The 17,288-nt window shown below is 37.9% G+C and overlaps 1 protein-coding gene across 1 annotated transcript in view; it reads left to right on the top strand.

Annotated features, from left to right (window-relative positions):
- Positions 1–17,288, top strand: part of LOC106085854 (unconventional myosin ID) — a 111,102-nt gene that overhangs the window by 84,650 nt on the left and 9,164 nt on the right. The window contains exons 3-6 of the mRNA XM_013250300.2: positions 6,054–6,273; positions 9,560–9,785; positions 14,825–15,208; positions 15,280–15,359. Of these exons, the coding sequence (XP_013105754.2) occupies positions 6,054–6,273; positions 9,560–9,785; positions 14,825–15,208; positions 15,280–15,359 (910 nt within the window). The remainder of the gene's footprint in view (positions 1–6,053; positions 6,274–9,559; positions 9,786–14,824; positions 15,209–15,279; positions 15,360–17,288) is intronic.

The following is a 17,288-nucleotide window of genomic DNA, read 5'->3' as shown; positions in this document are numbered from 1 at the left end:
GACTAAGAACTCATGGACTCAAAATTTCTCAAAGGTACGGGGAATTAGGAGGCACAGAACCCTTTTAAAACCCTATTAAAAATTTTTAAATTTCTAAACAACTATGGAGGCATTTGCTGTATAAAAATATAAAAAATTTGCCAATTTAATTCGTTCATTGTTTGTTAAAAACATGAAAATAATATTAGTAATTATTTTATCTGCTGTTATTCAAATTCGTTAAAAAATGATCAAATTGTATAAAATAGAAAAAAATTGCATGTGTAAGTACAATTTAAAGAAAAGATGAAATATAACAAGTAAGAGCGTGCTAAGTTCTTGCTAAGGTCTTTTTAGACAAACAAGGAATAATGGATAAGAATTGTTATTCTATTGGAGATATGTCAAGTTATAGTCCGATTCGGACGATGAGTGAATTTAATGTTGTAGACCATAGCAGAAGTCATTGGGTAATATTTCAGTCCATTCGGATAAGAATTGCGCCTTGTAGGAACTGTATTAGGCTATAGATCGATTAACACCATATTGGATATGTATCCTGATAGTCCCGTGTACAAAATTTCAGCAAAATCGAGTAAGAATTGCGGCCTCCTGAGGCTTAAAAAGTCAAGATCCCAGATCGGTTGATATGATAGCTATATCAGGTTATGAACCGATTTGATCCATACTTGGCACAGTTGTTATAAGTAATAATAAACCACTTCATGCTAAATTTAAGCCAAATCGGATGATAATTGCGCCCTCTATTGGCTCAAGAAATCAAGATCCAAGATCGGTATATATGGCAGCTGTATCAGGTTATCGACCGATTTGAACCATACATAACTCAGTTGTTAGAAGTCATAACAAATCAAATCAATCAACAATGCACAATTTCAGCCAAAACGGATAAGAATTGCGCCCTCTAGTAGCTGAAGAAGTCAAGATCCAAGGTCGGTTAATATGGCAGCTATATCAGGTTATGAACCGATTTGAACCATACTTAGCACAGTTATTGGAAGTCATAGCAAAACAAAACAAATTTCTGCCAAAATGGAATGAGAACTGCGCCCTCTAGTGGCTCAATAAGTCAAGAACCCAGATCGATTTATATGGCAGCTATATTAGTTTATTCACCGCTTTTAATCATACTTAGCACAGTTGTTGGAAGTCATAACAAAACACTTCATGCATAATTTCTGCCAAATCGGATAAGAACTGCGCCATATAGATCCTCAAGAAGTCAAGACCCAAGATCGGTTTATATGGCAGCTATATCAAAACGTGGACCGATTTGGCCCATTAACAATCCCAACTGACCTACATTAATAAGATATATTTGCCCAAAATTTCAAATTTATCGTGCTTTCGACAGATGGACGTACGGACATAGCTAGATCGTTTTAAAATGTCATGACGATCAAGAATATATATACTTTATGGGTTCTGTAACACATATTATAGGTGTTACAAACGAAATGACGAAATTAGTATACCGCCTATCTTATGGTGGAGGGTATAAAAATTTTTGAAATATTTATTATGTTTATGAGCTCTTTTACTTTTTGCTGTTTTAGCAACAAATTAATGCTGTCCCATTTTCAACAGACTTTCTGCTGTAACAGCAAACATGTTTGCTGTTTTTACTAACAAATTTCTTTGAATGTACACATGCTATCACTTGCGCACCGATTTTGCGTAAGTGAGCTCGTAATCGTCTGTGTCCTGTTATGATACGGAAAGCTATTCTGAACTGTTTCTAAATTCTTTCAATAATAGTCTCGTCCTCTCCCCATAGGATTGTCGCTTGCGTTCGCCGCCCACTCCTTTAAGTCGGACTACTTCGCCCTGAAAGGGCCTGTGAATAGGCCTGTGAATAGGCCTGATGACAATCATCTGGCCTATGAAACTCAAATATTCGCATAGAAAAAACTTATCGGCTTATAAATAGTGTAGCAATAAAAAGTTAAGCTCTTGTTTTAAGACCAAATATCGCCGATGGGTCCATTCCTGGATATGGTAGTGAGTACATTTCCCTTAAAAAAATTGGTAGTGTTTTTATCCATTTCACAGTTACAGAAGGATTCTGAGAATTTTTCAAATTTGGTCCACAGTGAGGTGAGGCAGGATTTTTTGCATTCTTCGCTCAAAGAAAGTAGTTTCATTGATTAGCCTTTATTGGAAGAAGTTGCTTAAATACCTTAACTTTTTCCTTTGAAAAGAGGAAGTTTGAACTTTTGTAGATATGTTAACTTGAACGGGTATTGCATCCGTTTAAGCCAATTTGTTATCATATTGTTTATTGAGAAACACCTCGAGTTCTCAAAACGCAAAGCGCAGATCCCCATTCGGACTTGTTGTTTTTACTTCAAATGTTTTGTAAATGGGCCAAATCATGTTTTGATGTTTTGTTTGATATAGCTGCCATATTAACCGATCTCCGGATTTTACTTCTTGAGCCTCTAGAAGGCGCAGTTCTTATCCGATTTGCCTGAAATTTTGAAACTAATCAATGGAACTACTTGTTTGACCAAAAAATGCGACAAATCCACTTTTCACATTTTTTTGACTTCCAAAATGTATAACTATAATCTGAACTATCAGAAGTTGACGCATACTACAGGAATTTTGTCACCGATCCAAATCATGCATCGAAGAAACGAATTTTTAAAAACTGACCACAAATGAAGACTTAGGGAACAATTTTTGAAATTGCCGAGGTGACAAACTTTGGGGGCCTGCAAGAGGCGACCGGACAAGCCCCTTTTTAGGTCCATAAAAGGTGACTTTAATAACCCATTTCGCTGAAATTTAGCACAATGAGTTGTGTTAGGCCACTCGATGTTCGTACATGGTATGGTCAAGATTGGGCTATATTTGGATATAGCTGCCATATATACCGATCTCCTGATTTACGTTCTTGCGACCATGAAAGCAGTGTTTATTAGTCGAATTTGCTAAAATTAGACACAGTGGGCTTTGAAATTTTGCACATGATTTCTATACCTCAGCTCTAACAATTTCAAATTTCAAAGAGTTAAATCTATCCGTTCTCAAACGGCATATTTTTTACTAGTTTTATTTCTATTCTATCCCACTGTGGAGTGTCAGAAAGATGGCACAATCCGTATTGTTTGGTTGCCGGGCCATTGCGAAGTATGTGGGAATGAAAGAGCAGTCGATTTGGCAGTGGAGGCCATACTTGGATAGCCCGAAACATTTGGAGTCGACACAGTCCGAGTTAAGGGCTTGGCTGGAGAACAACGAAATGCTGTGGTGAAATCCTGGTCGCGAGAAGACGAGGCTATTACTGAAAGGAAGTAAAAAGGAGGTCAGCATAGCAGTCGATATCATAACAGGACACAGAGGACTGCGAGCTCACATATTTCGAAAACGAAAATTTTAATTGAAAAAATTATAAGAAAAACTTAATAGACATCTTTTTGAATTTTGCATATAAAAGTGTCCTTTTAAAAAACAAAAATAAATACTGCCAGAAATTGTTCACAGAAATACCCAAAATACCCATTTTGAGCAAGGATAATTTCCACATCAGCATATTTTAATAAATTTGCTGTGGAAGCTACAATATAGTTAGGCGTAAAAAAATTTTGCATGGGTTTAGGGGACATTTGGAGTAAAAAATACCTTGGTAAATTGCAAAATACCTCATAGACCTCAAACGGACTTTTTTGCATGGATTTTTGAACACTATTCATCAAAAATTTGGGAAATCGGACCACAAACAAAGATTTGGCAGCCTTAAACAAATTTTCGAAATACCGAGGTGACCAACATTAGGGGCCTGCCAAAAGGCGCCCAGTGCCTTGAAATTTTGCACAGAATCTCGCTAAAGAGATATCTCTACCCGTTCTCACACGGCATTTTTTTACTAGTTTTTATACCCTCCACCATAGGATGGGGGGTATACTAATTTCGTCATTCTGTTTGTAACTACTCGAAATATTCGTCTGAGACCCCATAAAGTATATATATTCTTGAAATTTTGCACAAATACTTCTTATTAGTGTAGGTCGGTTGGTATTGTAAATGGGCCATATCGGTCCATGTTTTGACATAGCTGCCATATAAACCGATCTTGGGTCTTGACTTCTTGAGCCTCTAGAGTGCGCAATTCTTATCCGATTGGGATGAAATTTTGCGCGACGTGTTTCGTTATGATATCCAATAACTGTGCTAAGTATGGTTCAAATCGGTCCATAACCTGATATAGCTGCCATATAAACCGATCTTGGGTCTTGGCTTCTTGAGCCTCTAGAGTGCGCAATTCTTATCCGATTGGAATGAAATTTTGCACGACATATTTTGTTATGATATCCAACAAGTGTGCCAAGAATGGTTCAAATCGGTTCATAACCTGATATAGCTGCCATATAAACCGATCTGGGATCTTGACTTCTTGAGCCTCTAGAGGTCGCAATTATTATCCGATTTGCCTGAAATTTTGTACGACGGATCCTCTTGACCATCAACATACGTGTTTATTATGGTCTGAATCGGTCTATAGCCCGATGCATCTCCCATATAAATCGATCTCTCTATTTTACTTCTTGAGCCCCCAAAGGGCGCAATTCTCATTCGAATTGGCTGACATTTTACACAGGTCTACAACATATAATTTAATTGTGGTCCAAACCGGACCCTATCTTGATATCGCTCTCATAGCAGAGCAAATCTTTATATCCTTTTTTGCCTAAGAAGAGATGCCGGGAAAAGTACTCGACAAATGCGATCCATGGTGGAGGGTATATAAGATTCGGCCCGGCCGAACTTAGCACGCTTTTACTTGTTTTTTTTTATATCCATAGTGGCAAGGGGCGGATTAGTATCCGGACCCTTTTTTTAACCTAGCTTTGCTTAACCAAAATGAATTCAAATAAACTGATATCCATTTTGTAAATTTAATGCGTCCTTTTTTTGTTTGTTTTAAGCATAAATATTATTTAATATTGTTTTATTTGAAATTATTAAAAAATTTAGTAAAATTATATTCTGGAAGAAATATAAGAGTTAAAGGTAATATAAAACACTAAAACTTGGTTAAGTCGGCGGATTTGTTGCTCGGTCTCATAATAAAAACAAAAATACTGTGAGAAGCGAACAAAATAAGAATAAGCGGTGCTTCTGGTGTACATTTATATTTTGCTTTATTTTGTAAAAAAAATTACATTAAGACTTGGTATTTTTGGTTTATTGGTTAGTTTTTACAGTTTTGTTTAAAAAGGTGTTACTTGTAAACTTACCTGGCTGATCGAAGTAACTATACAATTTTTGCGTTCTATTCTGTTTCAAATATTATTAATCGGTTAGACGCCCCATTACATCGTTTTCTTCTTCCTTTATTTTTGTTCACCAAAACGGCTATGTACCTGATTTTAGTTTTCTTTCCTATATTGACTCGATGCCCATTAAACTATTGAACGGAAGATAGCATTTTTATTTTCTGCCAGAATTCATGGCCTTATTTATGCCTGACCACTCCTTTGCCATTAGTCGGTCTATTGTATTAGTTGCTAATGTCCTGTGTCCGGTGACGAAGCACTTCACGCTGCACACACCCAACATATCCTCCAGAGAGCAAGTGCAAATGGGCCATTCACATACCACCTCACCTTTCATTGGGTTTTTAACACATTGGCGTCCATATTATTTACCTTCGGTGCGACTTGTCCTTTTTATAGTTCTAATTAGTGAACCATTTAGTATCAGCGTGCCAAGTGTAAGCGCTTTCAAGTCATAGCCGCACAAGAAGGGGAAGCGATTATGTTCAAAAGGAATTAAATAACACAAACTTTGGTGATAAACTGAAAAAGATACACACTCTATTTTAAAGCCGTATTACTTGCTCATTTGATTGACTTTTTATGGGTCTGATGCTTGGCAGTCTGATGGGCATTGGTAGGTAGGTTGCCCCATCACGTTGTAGGTTGGCCGCATTAAAGTTTTTATTTTAATCGTTTAATGGTTATTGAAAAATTTTTCCAGCGTATTAAAGTTTTGAGGAGCACGTTCATGCTTTCATTAATTTATTACCAATTATAATTTATTTGCAGAGTTAAAAACGTTCTGATTCAAAGTAATTCGATTCTGGAGACCTTTGGCAATGCCAAAACAAATCGCAACGATAATTCCAGTCGTTTTGGAAAATACATGGACATTGAATTCGACTATAAAGCGGACCCAGTAGGAGGTATTATAACGAATTACTTGTTGGAGAAATCCCGTGTTGTTCAGCAGCAAGCTGGAGAACGAAATTTTCATAGCTTCTACCAGGTGAGCCAATCCCTTTATAATTTCATCAGTAAATTGTAGATTTCGTCAAATAGCACAAAATCAAATCAAATGTTATTACTCGCATACCACATTACATCGCTCTGGTTACTACTATCCTGTACCTAACTAACTAATTACACTTAGATCATGTGCTTGTAACACCCAATGATAAGATGCCGAGAGGATAAATGGCCAGATATAAATTGTAAATTTTGCTTCATGAACATTCCACCACGGAACAGGGACAAAAATTTCTCACATGTCAATGAGTGCATTTAAGTCCGATTTAAGTTTACACCCGAGGTAGCGCAGATTGGTCTGGTCACACCAATTTTGACTTATGGCTGCGCTACAATTCATCAAGCATTTTTATGAAAAGGCATCGTTATGTATAAGCAAAATGAAGGGCTCTAAGTAAATTAAAAAAAAAATTTTAAAATGTTGAATTAATATTTTATTTTTATTTATTTATGTATTCATACCCATCACCATAGGATGGTGGAAATCACGATAGCGGTCGAACGAATAAAGATATCCGCTTGAGTTTTTGCACAGGGACTTCTTGTTGGTGTAGGTCGTTGGGTTCAGATTTGAGCCTAATTGTTTCAGATTTATATATAGCCCCATATAAATCGATCTCCCGATTTGAAGCCGACGTTGTTGTCCGTTTTGACTGAAATTTTGCCCGAAATGTTCTTTAATGACTTAAATTTACCGTGCCAAAAGCGATCTAAATCGGTCATTAACCTGATATAGCTCCCATATAAACTAAACTCCCGATTTGTGATACCATAGGAACAGGAGAAGTAAGAAGCCTTCTTGTTCCCACCGTTGAACTATCCAGATCACTTTAAAAAGCCTTACAACTTGCGAATGTTCACATCTGCTTAATCAGACAAGTTCTAAAAGATAGAAGTACTAAAAGTGGAACTCCTTCTGACTGCCAGTGCGGGACACACACACACAGCAGATGTTCTTTAGTCTTTTCTTCTTCGAGGTCCTCACAGATTCGGCAAAAGTCGTTACTGGCCTTTACTTTCAGACGATCAGAGAGTGACCTGTCATGACTGAAACTTCCGTTCTAGCCAGCGACAGCAAAGCGGTAGACCTCTTCAAGTCTAGATTAGGCCACTTAATCGGGGTTCTGAGCATTCACAACCCCGATTTATGACAATCTATCATTCTTTGCCCTTCAGGCCAGATCCTGAAGAGTAAGCTTAAATGTCGCTAGAGGCATAACCTCAGATTCCAGTTCCCCTGGAATGTGTAAGGTATTTCCAAGTCTCGCAAGCTCGTCCGCTCTACAATAGCCTGGGATATCTCTGTGGCCTGGTACCCAAAACAGTTGAATTTTGAACTGTTCAGCCATCTCGTTGAGTTGAATCTGCACCAGTCAAGAGCAGTTTTTTTTCAGAAATACATTCTCCAGGGATTAAATGGCTGCCTGAAAAAATATTTATGACAATCGTCGTTATGCCATTATATCTTAGCTGTTGTTGATTCTCGAAGTTTATTATAACTGAATAAAAATGTATAATAATATAATTACAAAAGTTACTTAAAGTCTATGGTTGCTATGATTATATTATGTGTGTAGGTTTAAATTTTGTATAGATCCAAAGTACGATTTGACAAAGTATTACGAAGTTTAACAAAGCAATTACATTTTGCTCCCCGTGAATCAATCTGATTCACCAATATTCGTGGCAATAACCGCTAACTTCGGGATTGGTCTGCGTTTAACACCACTAATTGTTCTTACATCCTAATCCGCCTTTCTTCTGTTTAGCCGAGGGACCGCTACTTCAGTATTTTCTCCCAGGCTAAAACTAATATATCGATGATCAGAGAAGCTGTGGTCATCCCATTCTTCGTACCCTTCAGAAGTTTAAATCCCGGAATTCTTAGTTCACGTACCATTCCTCCCCACACCCATGGTTCCTGGATAAGAACCACGTCAAATCCCCCAGCCGAAATCCCAGCCGCCGAAGCGGCCTTACAATGGTGGAGATTTATCTGTGGAAACCGGACCATAGTTATTTATTATTCAGAACTTCCACCATTGTTGTGTTAGCCTCGTCTTCTGACTCCACCAGGAGTTCATCCTCACAAGATTCGTTAGAACTTGTCATGATGAGCTTCCGTACGCATTCAGGGACAGGTGAGAAAGCTGTGGAACCATTCTTCCTCTGGACACTGGGCGTTTGCGGTGTGAACGATTCCTCCTTAGATTTTTCACTAACTGATGCTGCGGAAGTACTTTCTCAGTTCCGTGCTTCTTGCTGGCGCGCACTTTGAGCCCAGTCCAACTTTGAGACCCACCCACACAGAGCAGCCGGAGTTTAGTGCGAATACTGCATGTCTCCGGTCACCATCAGCCTAATCCAATCGGTGGTTGAAAGATTGGATTTACATCTGCCTAAATCTAGTACACCTAAATCTAGTACTGCACCTGGCCAGATCTCACCAATCTTTTTTCGCGCACAACGATACATTTTAATTGAGCGTTGATCGCCGAATACAATTAGTCCGTATCGGCCTCGATACCAGCCTGCATTGTCACAAACTGAAGGAGACCCAGGAAATACTGCGGAGTATACTGATGACAGCCCATTGACTATCCCACTCCAATTATTCCTAGGTAGGTCGACAACTGCCATCACCAAACTGTCCCTAGCGACATTAGCAAAGGTTTTTGGACCCATCTTACTGTTGTTCGCCCTAGTTCTTTTAGACATGGGATGCCCTCCAGGTGACCGCAGCCTTTTGGCTGACTGCGGTGCAGTTTCCGGTGTAGCCTGTGCAGCGAATTCCCGAGCCCAATTTAGGGAATCTCTATCCCTATCATTGAGAGTCTTAGGATCATTCGCACCAAGCCTTTCAATAAACCTGAGAGCGATGCGTCTTTTATTATTCCAACCTCTGAAAGAGCGTGTTGGTTTGCCGGGAAGGCCGATGGCCTAGGCAAATTATAGCCATGCGAAGAAGGAATAGGTTCCGATGTATTTGCTTTCGCTGCATGTGTACTTTGTTGGGTCAGCAGTAGTATTTCAATACTTTATATTCAAAATTTTAGCTTTAAATTAAACAACAGAGTGTATAGTTTGCTAAAACAACAGTGTGTATGGTTGCTAAAACAGGATCCATGTCAGCTTTCCCATTCTCAGCAAACAAAACTGTAACAAAAAGTTTCGTTAAATGTTTGAAAGTCACACCATTTAAATATGACAAATCCCAGTGTTTACGTTTTTCAATATTCTATATCAAATTATCATTTTATTTGCAGCTTCTACGTGGTGCAAGTGACAATGAGTTGCGGCAATTTAGTCTTAATAGAGATCCCTCCAAGTACCATTACACGAATCAGGGAAGTATGGACATTTTAACAGAGAAAGCGGACTACAAAGGCACAAATTCTGCATTTAAAACATTGGGTTTTTCTACAGAAGAAATTTCCACAATATGGCGAATTATTGCTGCCATTTTACATCTGGGCAATATAGAGTTCCAAAGTAAGTAACAAATCATATACTCTAATTCGGTGATCACACCCTTCCTTTTTTTCCTTTTGATTACATTAAAACAAATAGAAAATATTATGACAATCGCTTAACGATAACATGTGCCAACACGACGTCCAAATTCGGATGAGTAATTTCTACATGCAAAAAAAAAAGTAATACATTCGCCATAAAATAAATTTTTTACCAGAAGACTTTGTCATAAGCAAAGTGAATTTTTTTATGGTAAAATTACAGATTAGACTTCGATTGCGTTAAATCATGGATGACTTTGTTTTTTTTTTTATTTACATTACCATTTTTTTATTTAAAAAGCCGCAACATATGAATCATTTATTTTGCTTTTGATGCCCATTGAATGAGAATATAAACGGCTGAATATTTTACTCATATTGTGCACATTTTACGAAATACCGTTATTTTCAAATTTCCTGATTTGCCTATGTTCGATTTTGGTTTTTTTTTTCGTTATGATGCTACACTTGTCTGTTATAGGTTGCCCAAAAAGTAATTGCGGATTTTTCATATAGTCGGCGTTGACAAATTTTTTTCAACGGCTTGTGACTCTGTAATTGCATTCTTTCTTCTGTCAGTTATCAGCTGTTACTTTTAGCTTGCTTTAGAAAAAAAGTGCGCGAAATTTTGTTTACATTTGTTTGTTTGGCGTCAATTTTAATATGGAGCCCACAAAGGAGCATTTTCGTCATATTTTACTTTATTATTTCCGTAAAGGAAAAAACGCGGAGCAGGTTGCTAAAAAGTTACGAGATGTGTATGGTGATAAAGCCTTTTTTTCAGTTTTTTGCAGATAAAGGCCAGAAGTTCTATGAGCGTGGAATACTAAATTTGCCAGGAAGATGGCAAAAGGTTATCGAACAAAATGGCAATTATATATTTGATTAAAGTTCATTCTAAGTTTTATTAAAAATGCAATTACTTTTTGGGCAACCAATTATATGTTGGAAATATCAGCCTACAGATGAAAAGGTAGGTAAGTCGTGTTATGGAGTGTTCTTCGATTTTTTACTATTCCAAAAATTGACCAAAGAAACTGTATAAAGTTTTGTGTAAGCAAAAAGTGAGTTTCAGAAGTGTTTCGAGGACAGGAAAAAGCGAAAACATATCTAGTGATTGATGAACCAATAAATATTTTTTGAAAAAAATGTAAAACAACGGTTATTTTTTGAACAGACCTCTCGTATACTTTGTTGGGTCTCAGATCATTACATCGATGAGTAACAAACGAAAGGACGATGTGAGTATTACTTTGAAGGATACAGGATAGTTATTGATGAATAAATGAATACTATTTGAAAGAATTTAAAATAATGGTTATTTATTGATCAGACCTCGTTTTTGTTCATCTAGGGAAAATTTACATTTCGGGCCGCCCATCGAGAGCACAACCACAGTCGCTGTGCGACAAGTCATTTTCTTACGCAAAATAAACGCTATCGTCAAACTTCTAATTGTAACTGAGTGTTTGTTAGTGTTAGTGATGTTGCTCACAAGTATTTACTCTGGTTGGAAAAAATAAAGTGTTTGTGGATGCATTAATAAGAAAGTATCTTTTTAATATAAGTAAATATACTCGAAAGAAAAATAAATATTTCTTTCACAACATGCAACTCAATCAATCTGTACGAAATAATAAGGTTCGTGAAAGAATGTGTTCAAAAAGCTATTAACATAACATACATATGTACAGTCATCGGCATAAGTATTTTGACAAACTAGTTTTCGAACAGTTTTGCTTGCAGAATTTTTTTAAAATAAAATTAAAATATCCTAATATGACTAAAAGTAGTCATAATTGGTCTATTTTAAAACTTCATATTAATATTTATTCAAACTTTATTTTCGAATAAAATATTAGTCCAAGTATCATACTGTTGGGTGGCTTAAGTATTTTGACATTTAATCTTATATTAAGAATAAAACAATTATAATTCATTTTATGACTAAATTAATAGAAAATAGAGCTTAGAAGGCGTGACCTTTGGCGATCATTTAGAGTGGATTTTACTTCAGTTTTATTGAAATAAATTGCGATATTTTATCGTAAAGCTTCAATTTACGCCATTGTATCTTCTGAACGCTGTTCCCAAATTACAGCGTTTATGCTTGAATCAGACCTGTAAAATTTCTAGATCTGGATGTAGTGGCGACCAGTCCTATGAATTTGGCATAATCTAATGGAAAAAATGTGTGCTTTATGGCAAAGCCGTAAAATAAATGACTCGCCAATGAATCTACCACCAGAGGAAAATGAAATTTCGTTAAAAAATGTATCAACATATTATCTTAATCCATTCTTCAATTCATTTGGACCAAGTTTCCCTGCCCGTTATATATAACATGGCGCAGAGATTAGCATGTTCGCCTATGATGCCGAACGCCTGGGTTCAAATCCCGGCTTGATCATCAGAATAATTTTTAGCGGTAGTTTCTCCTTTACTAATGCTGAATACATTTGTGAGGTATTCTGCTATGTTAAAATTTATCTACCAAGTGCTGTCGCTATACGGGTCGCCGTTTGGACTCGGCAATAGAAAGGAGGCCCCTTATCCCCTGTTCCTTAATGGAATGTTCATGGAAAATTTAGATATAAAATAATCCATGCCAAATTTCATGCAAAGCAATTGAAAATGGTAGCTACTACGTCCATATGAGTGCAAATCGGGCGATAAATAAAATATGAGAGCATATCTAAATCCGAATTCTTGTTTGCAACATTGAGTCGGGCGAGCGTTTTGTTATTTCACTCCGCAAGCATATTCTGTAACTCTTAATAGGTAGTTATTTTCGGAAAAAAAAATTAAGTCACTCAAGGATTTCTACGACAATCTGCGTCTGTTTCCAGTGAAACGGCAGATCTAGAGTCCGCGAGCAGATTTAGAATAGACTCCAAAGACCCAACAGTTGCGATGGTGGTATCAGGCCGTAGCATGTTGTCTGCCACTGAGATCTTGACTGGTGAAGCGGCTGCGCCAGGCTCCACTAGCCGACTGATAAATGGGCAGCAGGTGCTTTTAAAGAAGACACCCGGTTTGAGTCTTAAGGATAAGGCCGAACCTATTTTGTCTTGGCATGCCTTTAATTTGCTTTGGCCATTGGCCTTCTTCCGCAAATCAATACGCTTCTATAGACGATGGAATAATATAAGGAGCATCGCTCTCAGGTTTGTTGTGCGGATGATTCTAAAACTCTCACCGATAAAGAGAGGGTCTTAACTTTTTAGTTGGCTTCGGAGATTCGCTCTACAGGCTATACGTCTACATTCAGAAGCAGCAACGCAGTCAGCCAAACAGCTGCGGTCGCCTACACAGAAAATGAATTGAAATGAAAAGGAATTTGTACTATTGATTAACAATTTTGCAATTTGGATTTATGATAAGTTCAAAAATCCAATTAAAGTGGTTATTAACTTAATAAACTATACATTTGAAATTTGCCATTTCTTTTAAATAACGTTCTTACTGTTTTAATAGAAATAAATATTTGATATTCTTCACATTAATAAAAAAACTTTGTTTTCATTGGATCCCGAATCCATACTTGGAAGACTAAGGGAATGTTATACCAATCTTTCAACCACCGACTGGAAGATTGGATGAGGCTGATGCCGACCGGAGACATGCAGTACTCGTACTAAACTCCGGCTATCTCGCAGACCTCAACAAGTCTGAAGGAGTTGTATACTACGGATTCAACAAGCTGAGACTAAAGGTGTATAGATGCGGTGGGGTTGGGGAATTAGAAGACGACTCAGCAGTTGTTGCTGAACACTTGTCTGAGGAACTATTGTCTTTATCTCTAAAGTCAAGCCGATTTCAGAAGACTAGAAATCCCACTGGAGGTAAAGACGGGACCTAAAAAAACCTAAGATTAACAAGCACCTCAGCAGCAAACCCAAGAACCAAATTTATGTTAAAAATGTTTATTTTAAAGTTTTCCGTTTTCATTTACGTTAGATTTTTGTTAGGTGAATTAAAAATTAATTAGACATTTGCAGTTCCTTCAACTGTGCTGATGCGACCTCCCTAGTAAGTGAACGAAGTGTGGATGAAAAAGAAAAAGTGAGATAAGTATATGTGAGAATATAAGAAGAAATTACAAGAAGAGGGTAGGGGGCTGAAGCCTATCTTTCAATCAGAACGTCTTTTGCAGCTATCGTTATAGCACAGAACTCTGCCTGAGAGAACATACTCCCAATCCACTCCATTTTGGAGCAATCCGTGAAAACCGAGGTCTCCACAGCCTTCCACAATACAAGTGCCCCATTCATCCGTATTTCTTTTTCAAGACAGTTTCGAATAGAATACTATGCCCAGATATTTCGCTTTCTTTGACAACTTCAGGATGATCCCGTCCACAGACTTGAGTCTAAAATCCGATAACTCATATCTCGGAGTTGAGAGGACCAACACAGGCCGGAACATTGAGTTTTGATCTGTGATGTGTTCATTGCTGTCACCAGAAGCTTAGTTGCAAACTACCGGGCGCGTTCACAGGTTGCTGATAGTGAAACGCTTCATACGAAGTAGCTGAAGCGGCAGTCGCGGACAATCTGTGGTATCGAGCGGAGAGTCTCAGTGAGAGGTCGGGCGGCACGGGCTCTTGCACAAATACTGAGTGCCTATGATGATCGATATGTCAAGGCTAGTTAATGGCGCCTTTAAATAACCAATGCCCACCATGATCCGGCGGCGATCGAGCTTGCTTACCTGCAAGAGCTTGACGAGGGTCGCCACCTCCACATAAATATGGGGATACAACAACAACAGAAAACGATCATTAGGTCAAAAAGACAATGTTAATGAAATCAAAGTAATTTATTTTTAATTAAGCTTTGTGATATTCTTTTTTAAGTGAAATAAAAATAAATATACATAAGTATATTACAACTCTTCTTTATTTTTGTGAAATTTTTTGCAAATATTTTGTGCGATACTCTATCCTCCTTACAGCGTGGGACAGTCGAACCTTAATACAATTATTGTTTTTTTTTTTTTATATATATATTACAGTGATTGAAGATGAATTGGTCATCAGTAATAAATCGCACTTACAGTCCGCTGCACAACTTTTACAAGTCACGCCAGATGAACTCTCAACTTCGCTAACCAAGCGCGTAATTGCTGCGGGAGGTAATGTGATGCAAAAAGATCACAATGCCACACAAGCTGAGTATGGTAAGGACGCATTGGCCAAAGCCATTTACGACAGACTCTTCACTTGGATCATATCACGGATAAACCGCGCAATTCTTTTCCGTGGTTCGAAAACTCAAGCGCGTTTCAATTCGGTTATTGGTGTTCTGGATATATATGGTTTCGAAATATTTGACTCAAATAGTTTTGAGCAATTCTGCATTAATTACTGCAATGAAAAACTGCAACAACTATTCATTGGTAGGTATAAACAGACATTATTGTTGTAAAAGCAATCTGTGATTATTTTTATTTTATACAATCAACTCCAGAATTGGTCCTGAAACAAGAACAAGAAGAATATCAACGCGAGGGCATAGCGTGGAAAAATATAGAATACTTCAATAACAAGGTAAGCTTATCTTGAATGTGAAACTAAATTTTGCAAAAAACACCGTACCTTTACTACATATTCTTCTGATTTGACACTATACATTTATGGCTTGCATGGTAGCTTGCCTATTTTTATAAACGCTTTGGTAAAAATATAGTCAAGCTTTTTTCATGTGTTTTGTTTTGACGAAAAAATCGTTTTCTTTTTTCTCAACGTTTCGTTAGTTATTTGTTCCAACTTCATCAGGACAGAGTTTTTATTGAAGTACCTGTTGTAAAGGAGGCCACCATGCCACAGAGGTAGCCGGCGTGAACATCAGAAAAATTTTCAGCGGTGATTATCACTTTACTAATGCTGGCTACATTTGGGAGATACCCTTCCATGCTAAAACTTCTCTACTAAATGTTGTCGCTATGCTTACTTTGTATGCTGGGACACACACATAAGCCAGTAATCGGCTTATTGCGCGCTCGTAATCGGCTTATTGTGTCACCTCGATTATACAGCGATGGTATGAGCTGCTCATATCCCGTTTACATTCTCCCATCGCCTAAAGTCTCATAGCCACAGTGGCTACCTCATACTTAGTCTGCATGTCTATGGGCTGGATATGTAGAACAGACTCCAGTGCCCTGGTGGGCTTAGTCCTTATGCTTCCGGTCCCCATTTCGAGTTTATGGCCCGTCTTACTTACTTAAATTGGCTATGACAGAACATTTGTTCTCTTAGCCGAACGTAGAATATCGTTCCAAGCGCCTTAATCTTTTACGCTCCTTCTAAACTCTGACACCAAGGCTCGAGTTTCGGACTCTTGGTAGTCCCGGTTTGGGTGTACCTCCATATTCGCCTTCAAGACTTCTTTGCTGGAGCTTCTTCATCCATTGCGACAACATAACCTAGCTAACGAAACGAAACCGTTGTATTTTGATGCATTTAACTATGCTATCGTCGTCATACAGCTCGTATTCTCCATTAACGCAAACTGATTCATATGTTTTACGGAGGATTTTTCTCTCAAGCACTCCAAGTACTACCTCATCTGCTTTCGCAGGTACTTGTGCTTCAGAGCCATACAACAACACGGGTAGTATCAGTGTTTTGTATAGCGGTATTTTCGTCTTTCGAGAGGTGGCTTTGCTCTTCGAGCTACTTGCTCGATCCAAAGTAGCATATACTGGCGTCATTTGTTTCGGTTACGGCAGTGCCGAGGTAGATAAAGTTGTTGACTATCTCAATGTTGTAGTTCCTAACTTTCTCCATTTTCTTTAACTGCTCGGTGTTACATGGTTTTATGGGAGTTGATATCATCCACTTTGCCTTATCTCCATTTACTGCTAAACCCATTTTCGTCGATTCCCTTTCGATGCTCCCAAAGGCTACAATTGCTTCTTCCGGTGACCAACACATAATATCGATGTCGTCGGCATACGGTGCTATGTTCTCTTGTGAGTAGTGTGCCATGCCTAACCTCACCTGCATCTCGTATAATCTTTTACAGCAGAATAATAAAGAGAGGAGCGTGTATCAGCGTCATCCCGAAAAGTCGTATAATTTTTGCTGGGATACCAAACTCAGCCATGGATTAATATATCTTTAAACGTATAGGGCTGTCGTAGGCGGCTTTGTAGCCAAAGGAAAGATAGTATATATTGATTTGTCCTTCTCGGGTCTTTTCCATGATTTGGCGCAGTGTAAATATCTGGTCTATGATTGATGTACTATTATTTCGTTGACCTTAGACTTCAATCCTTCACAAAATAGTCTCGATTGTATTATTCCTTATTCCTCTGTAGTTAGCACATACCATCTTGTCTCTTTCTTGTGTACGGGTCATAGCATGGTGAAGTTTCAATCATCGGGTATGCGTTCTTCTAGCTAGATTGCGCAGACGAAATAATGCATACGCCTTATCAGCGTGTCGCCTCCGGTCTTAAATAGTTCAGCCGG

This window comes from Stomoxys calcitrans, chromosome 3 (genome assembly GCF_963082655.1).
Source record: "Stomoxys calcitrans chromosome 3, idStoCalc2.1, whole genome shotgun sequence".
Classification (NCBI taxonomy): domain Eukaryota; kingdom Metazoa; phylum Arthropoda; class Insecta; order Diptera; family Muscidae; genus Stomoxys; species Stomoxys calcitrans.
This window is presented reverse-complemented; position numbering and strand designations above follow the sequence as displayed.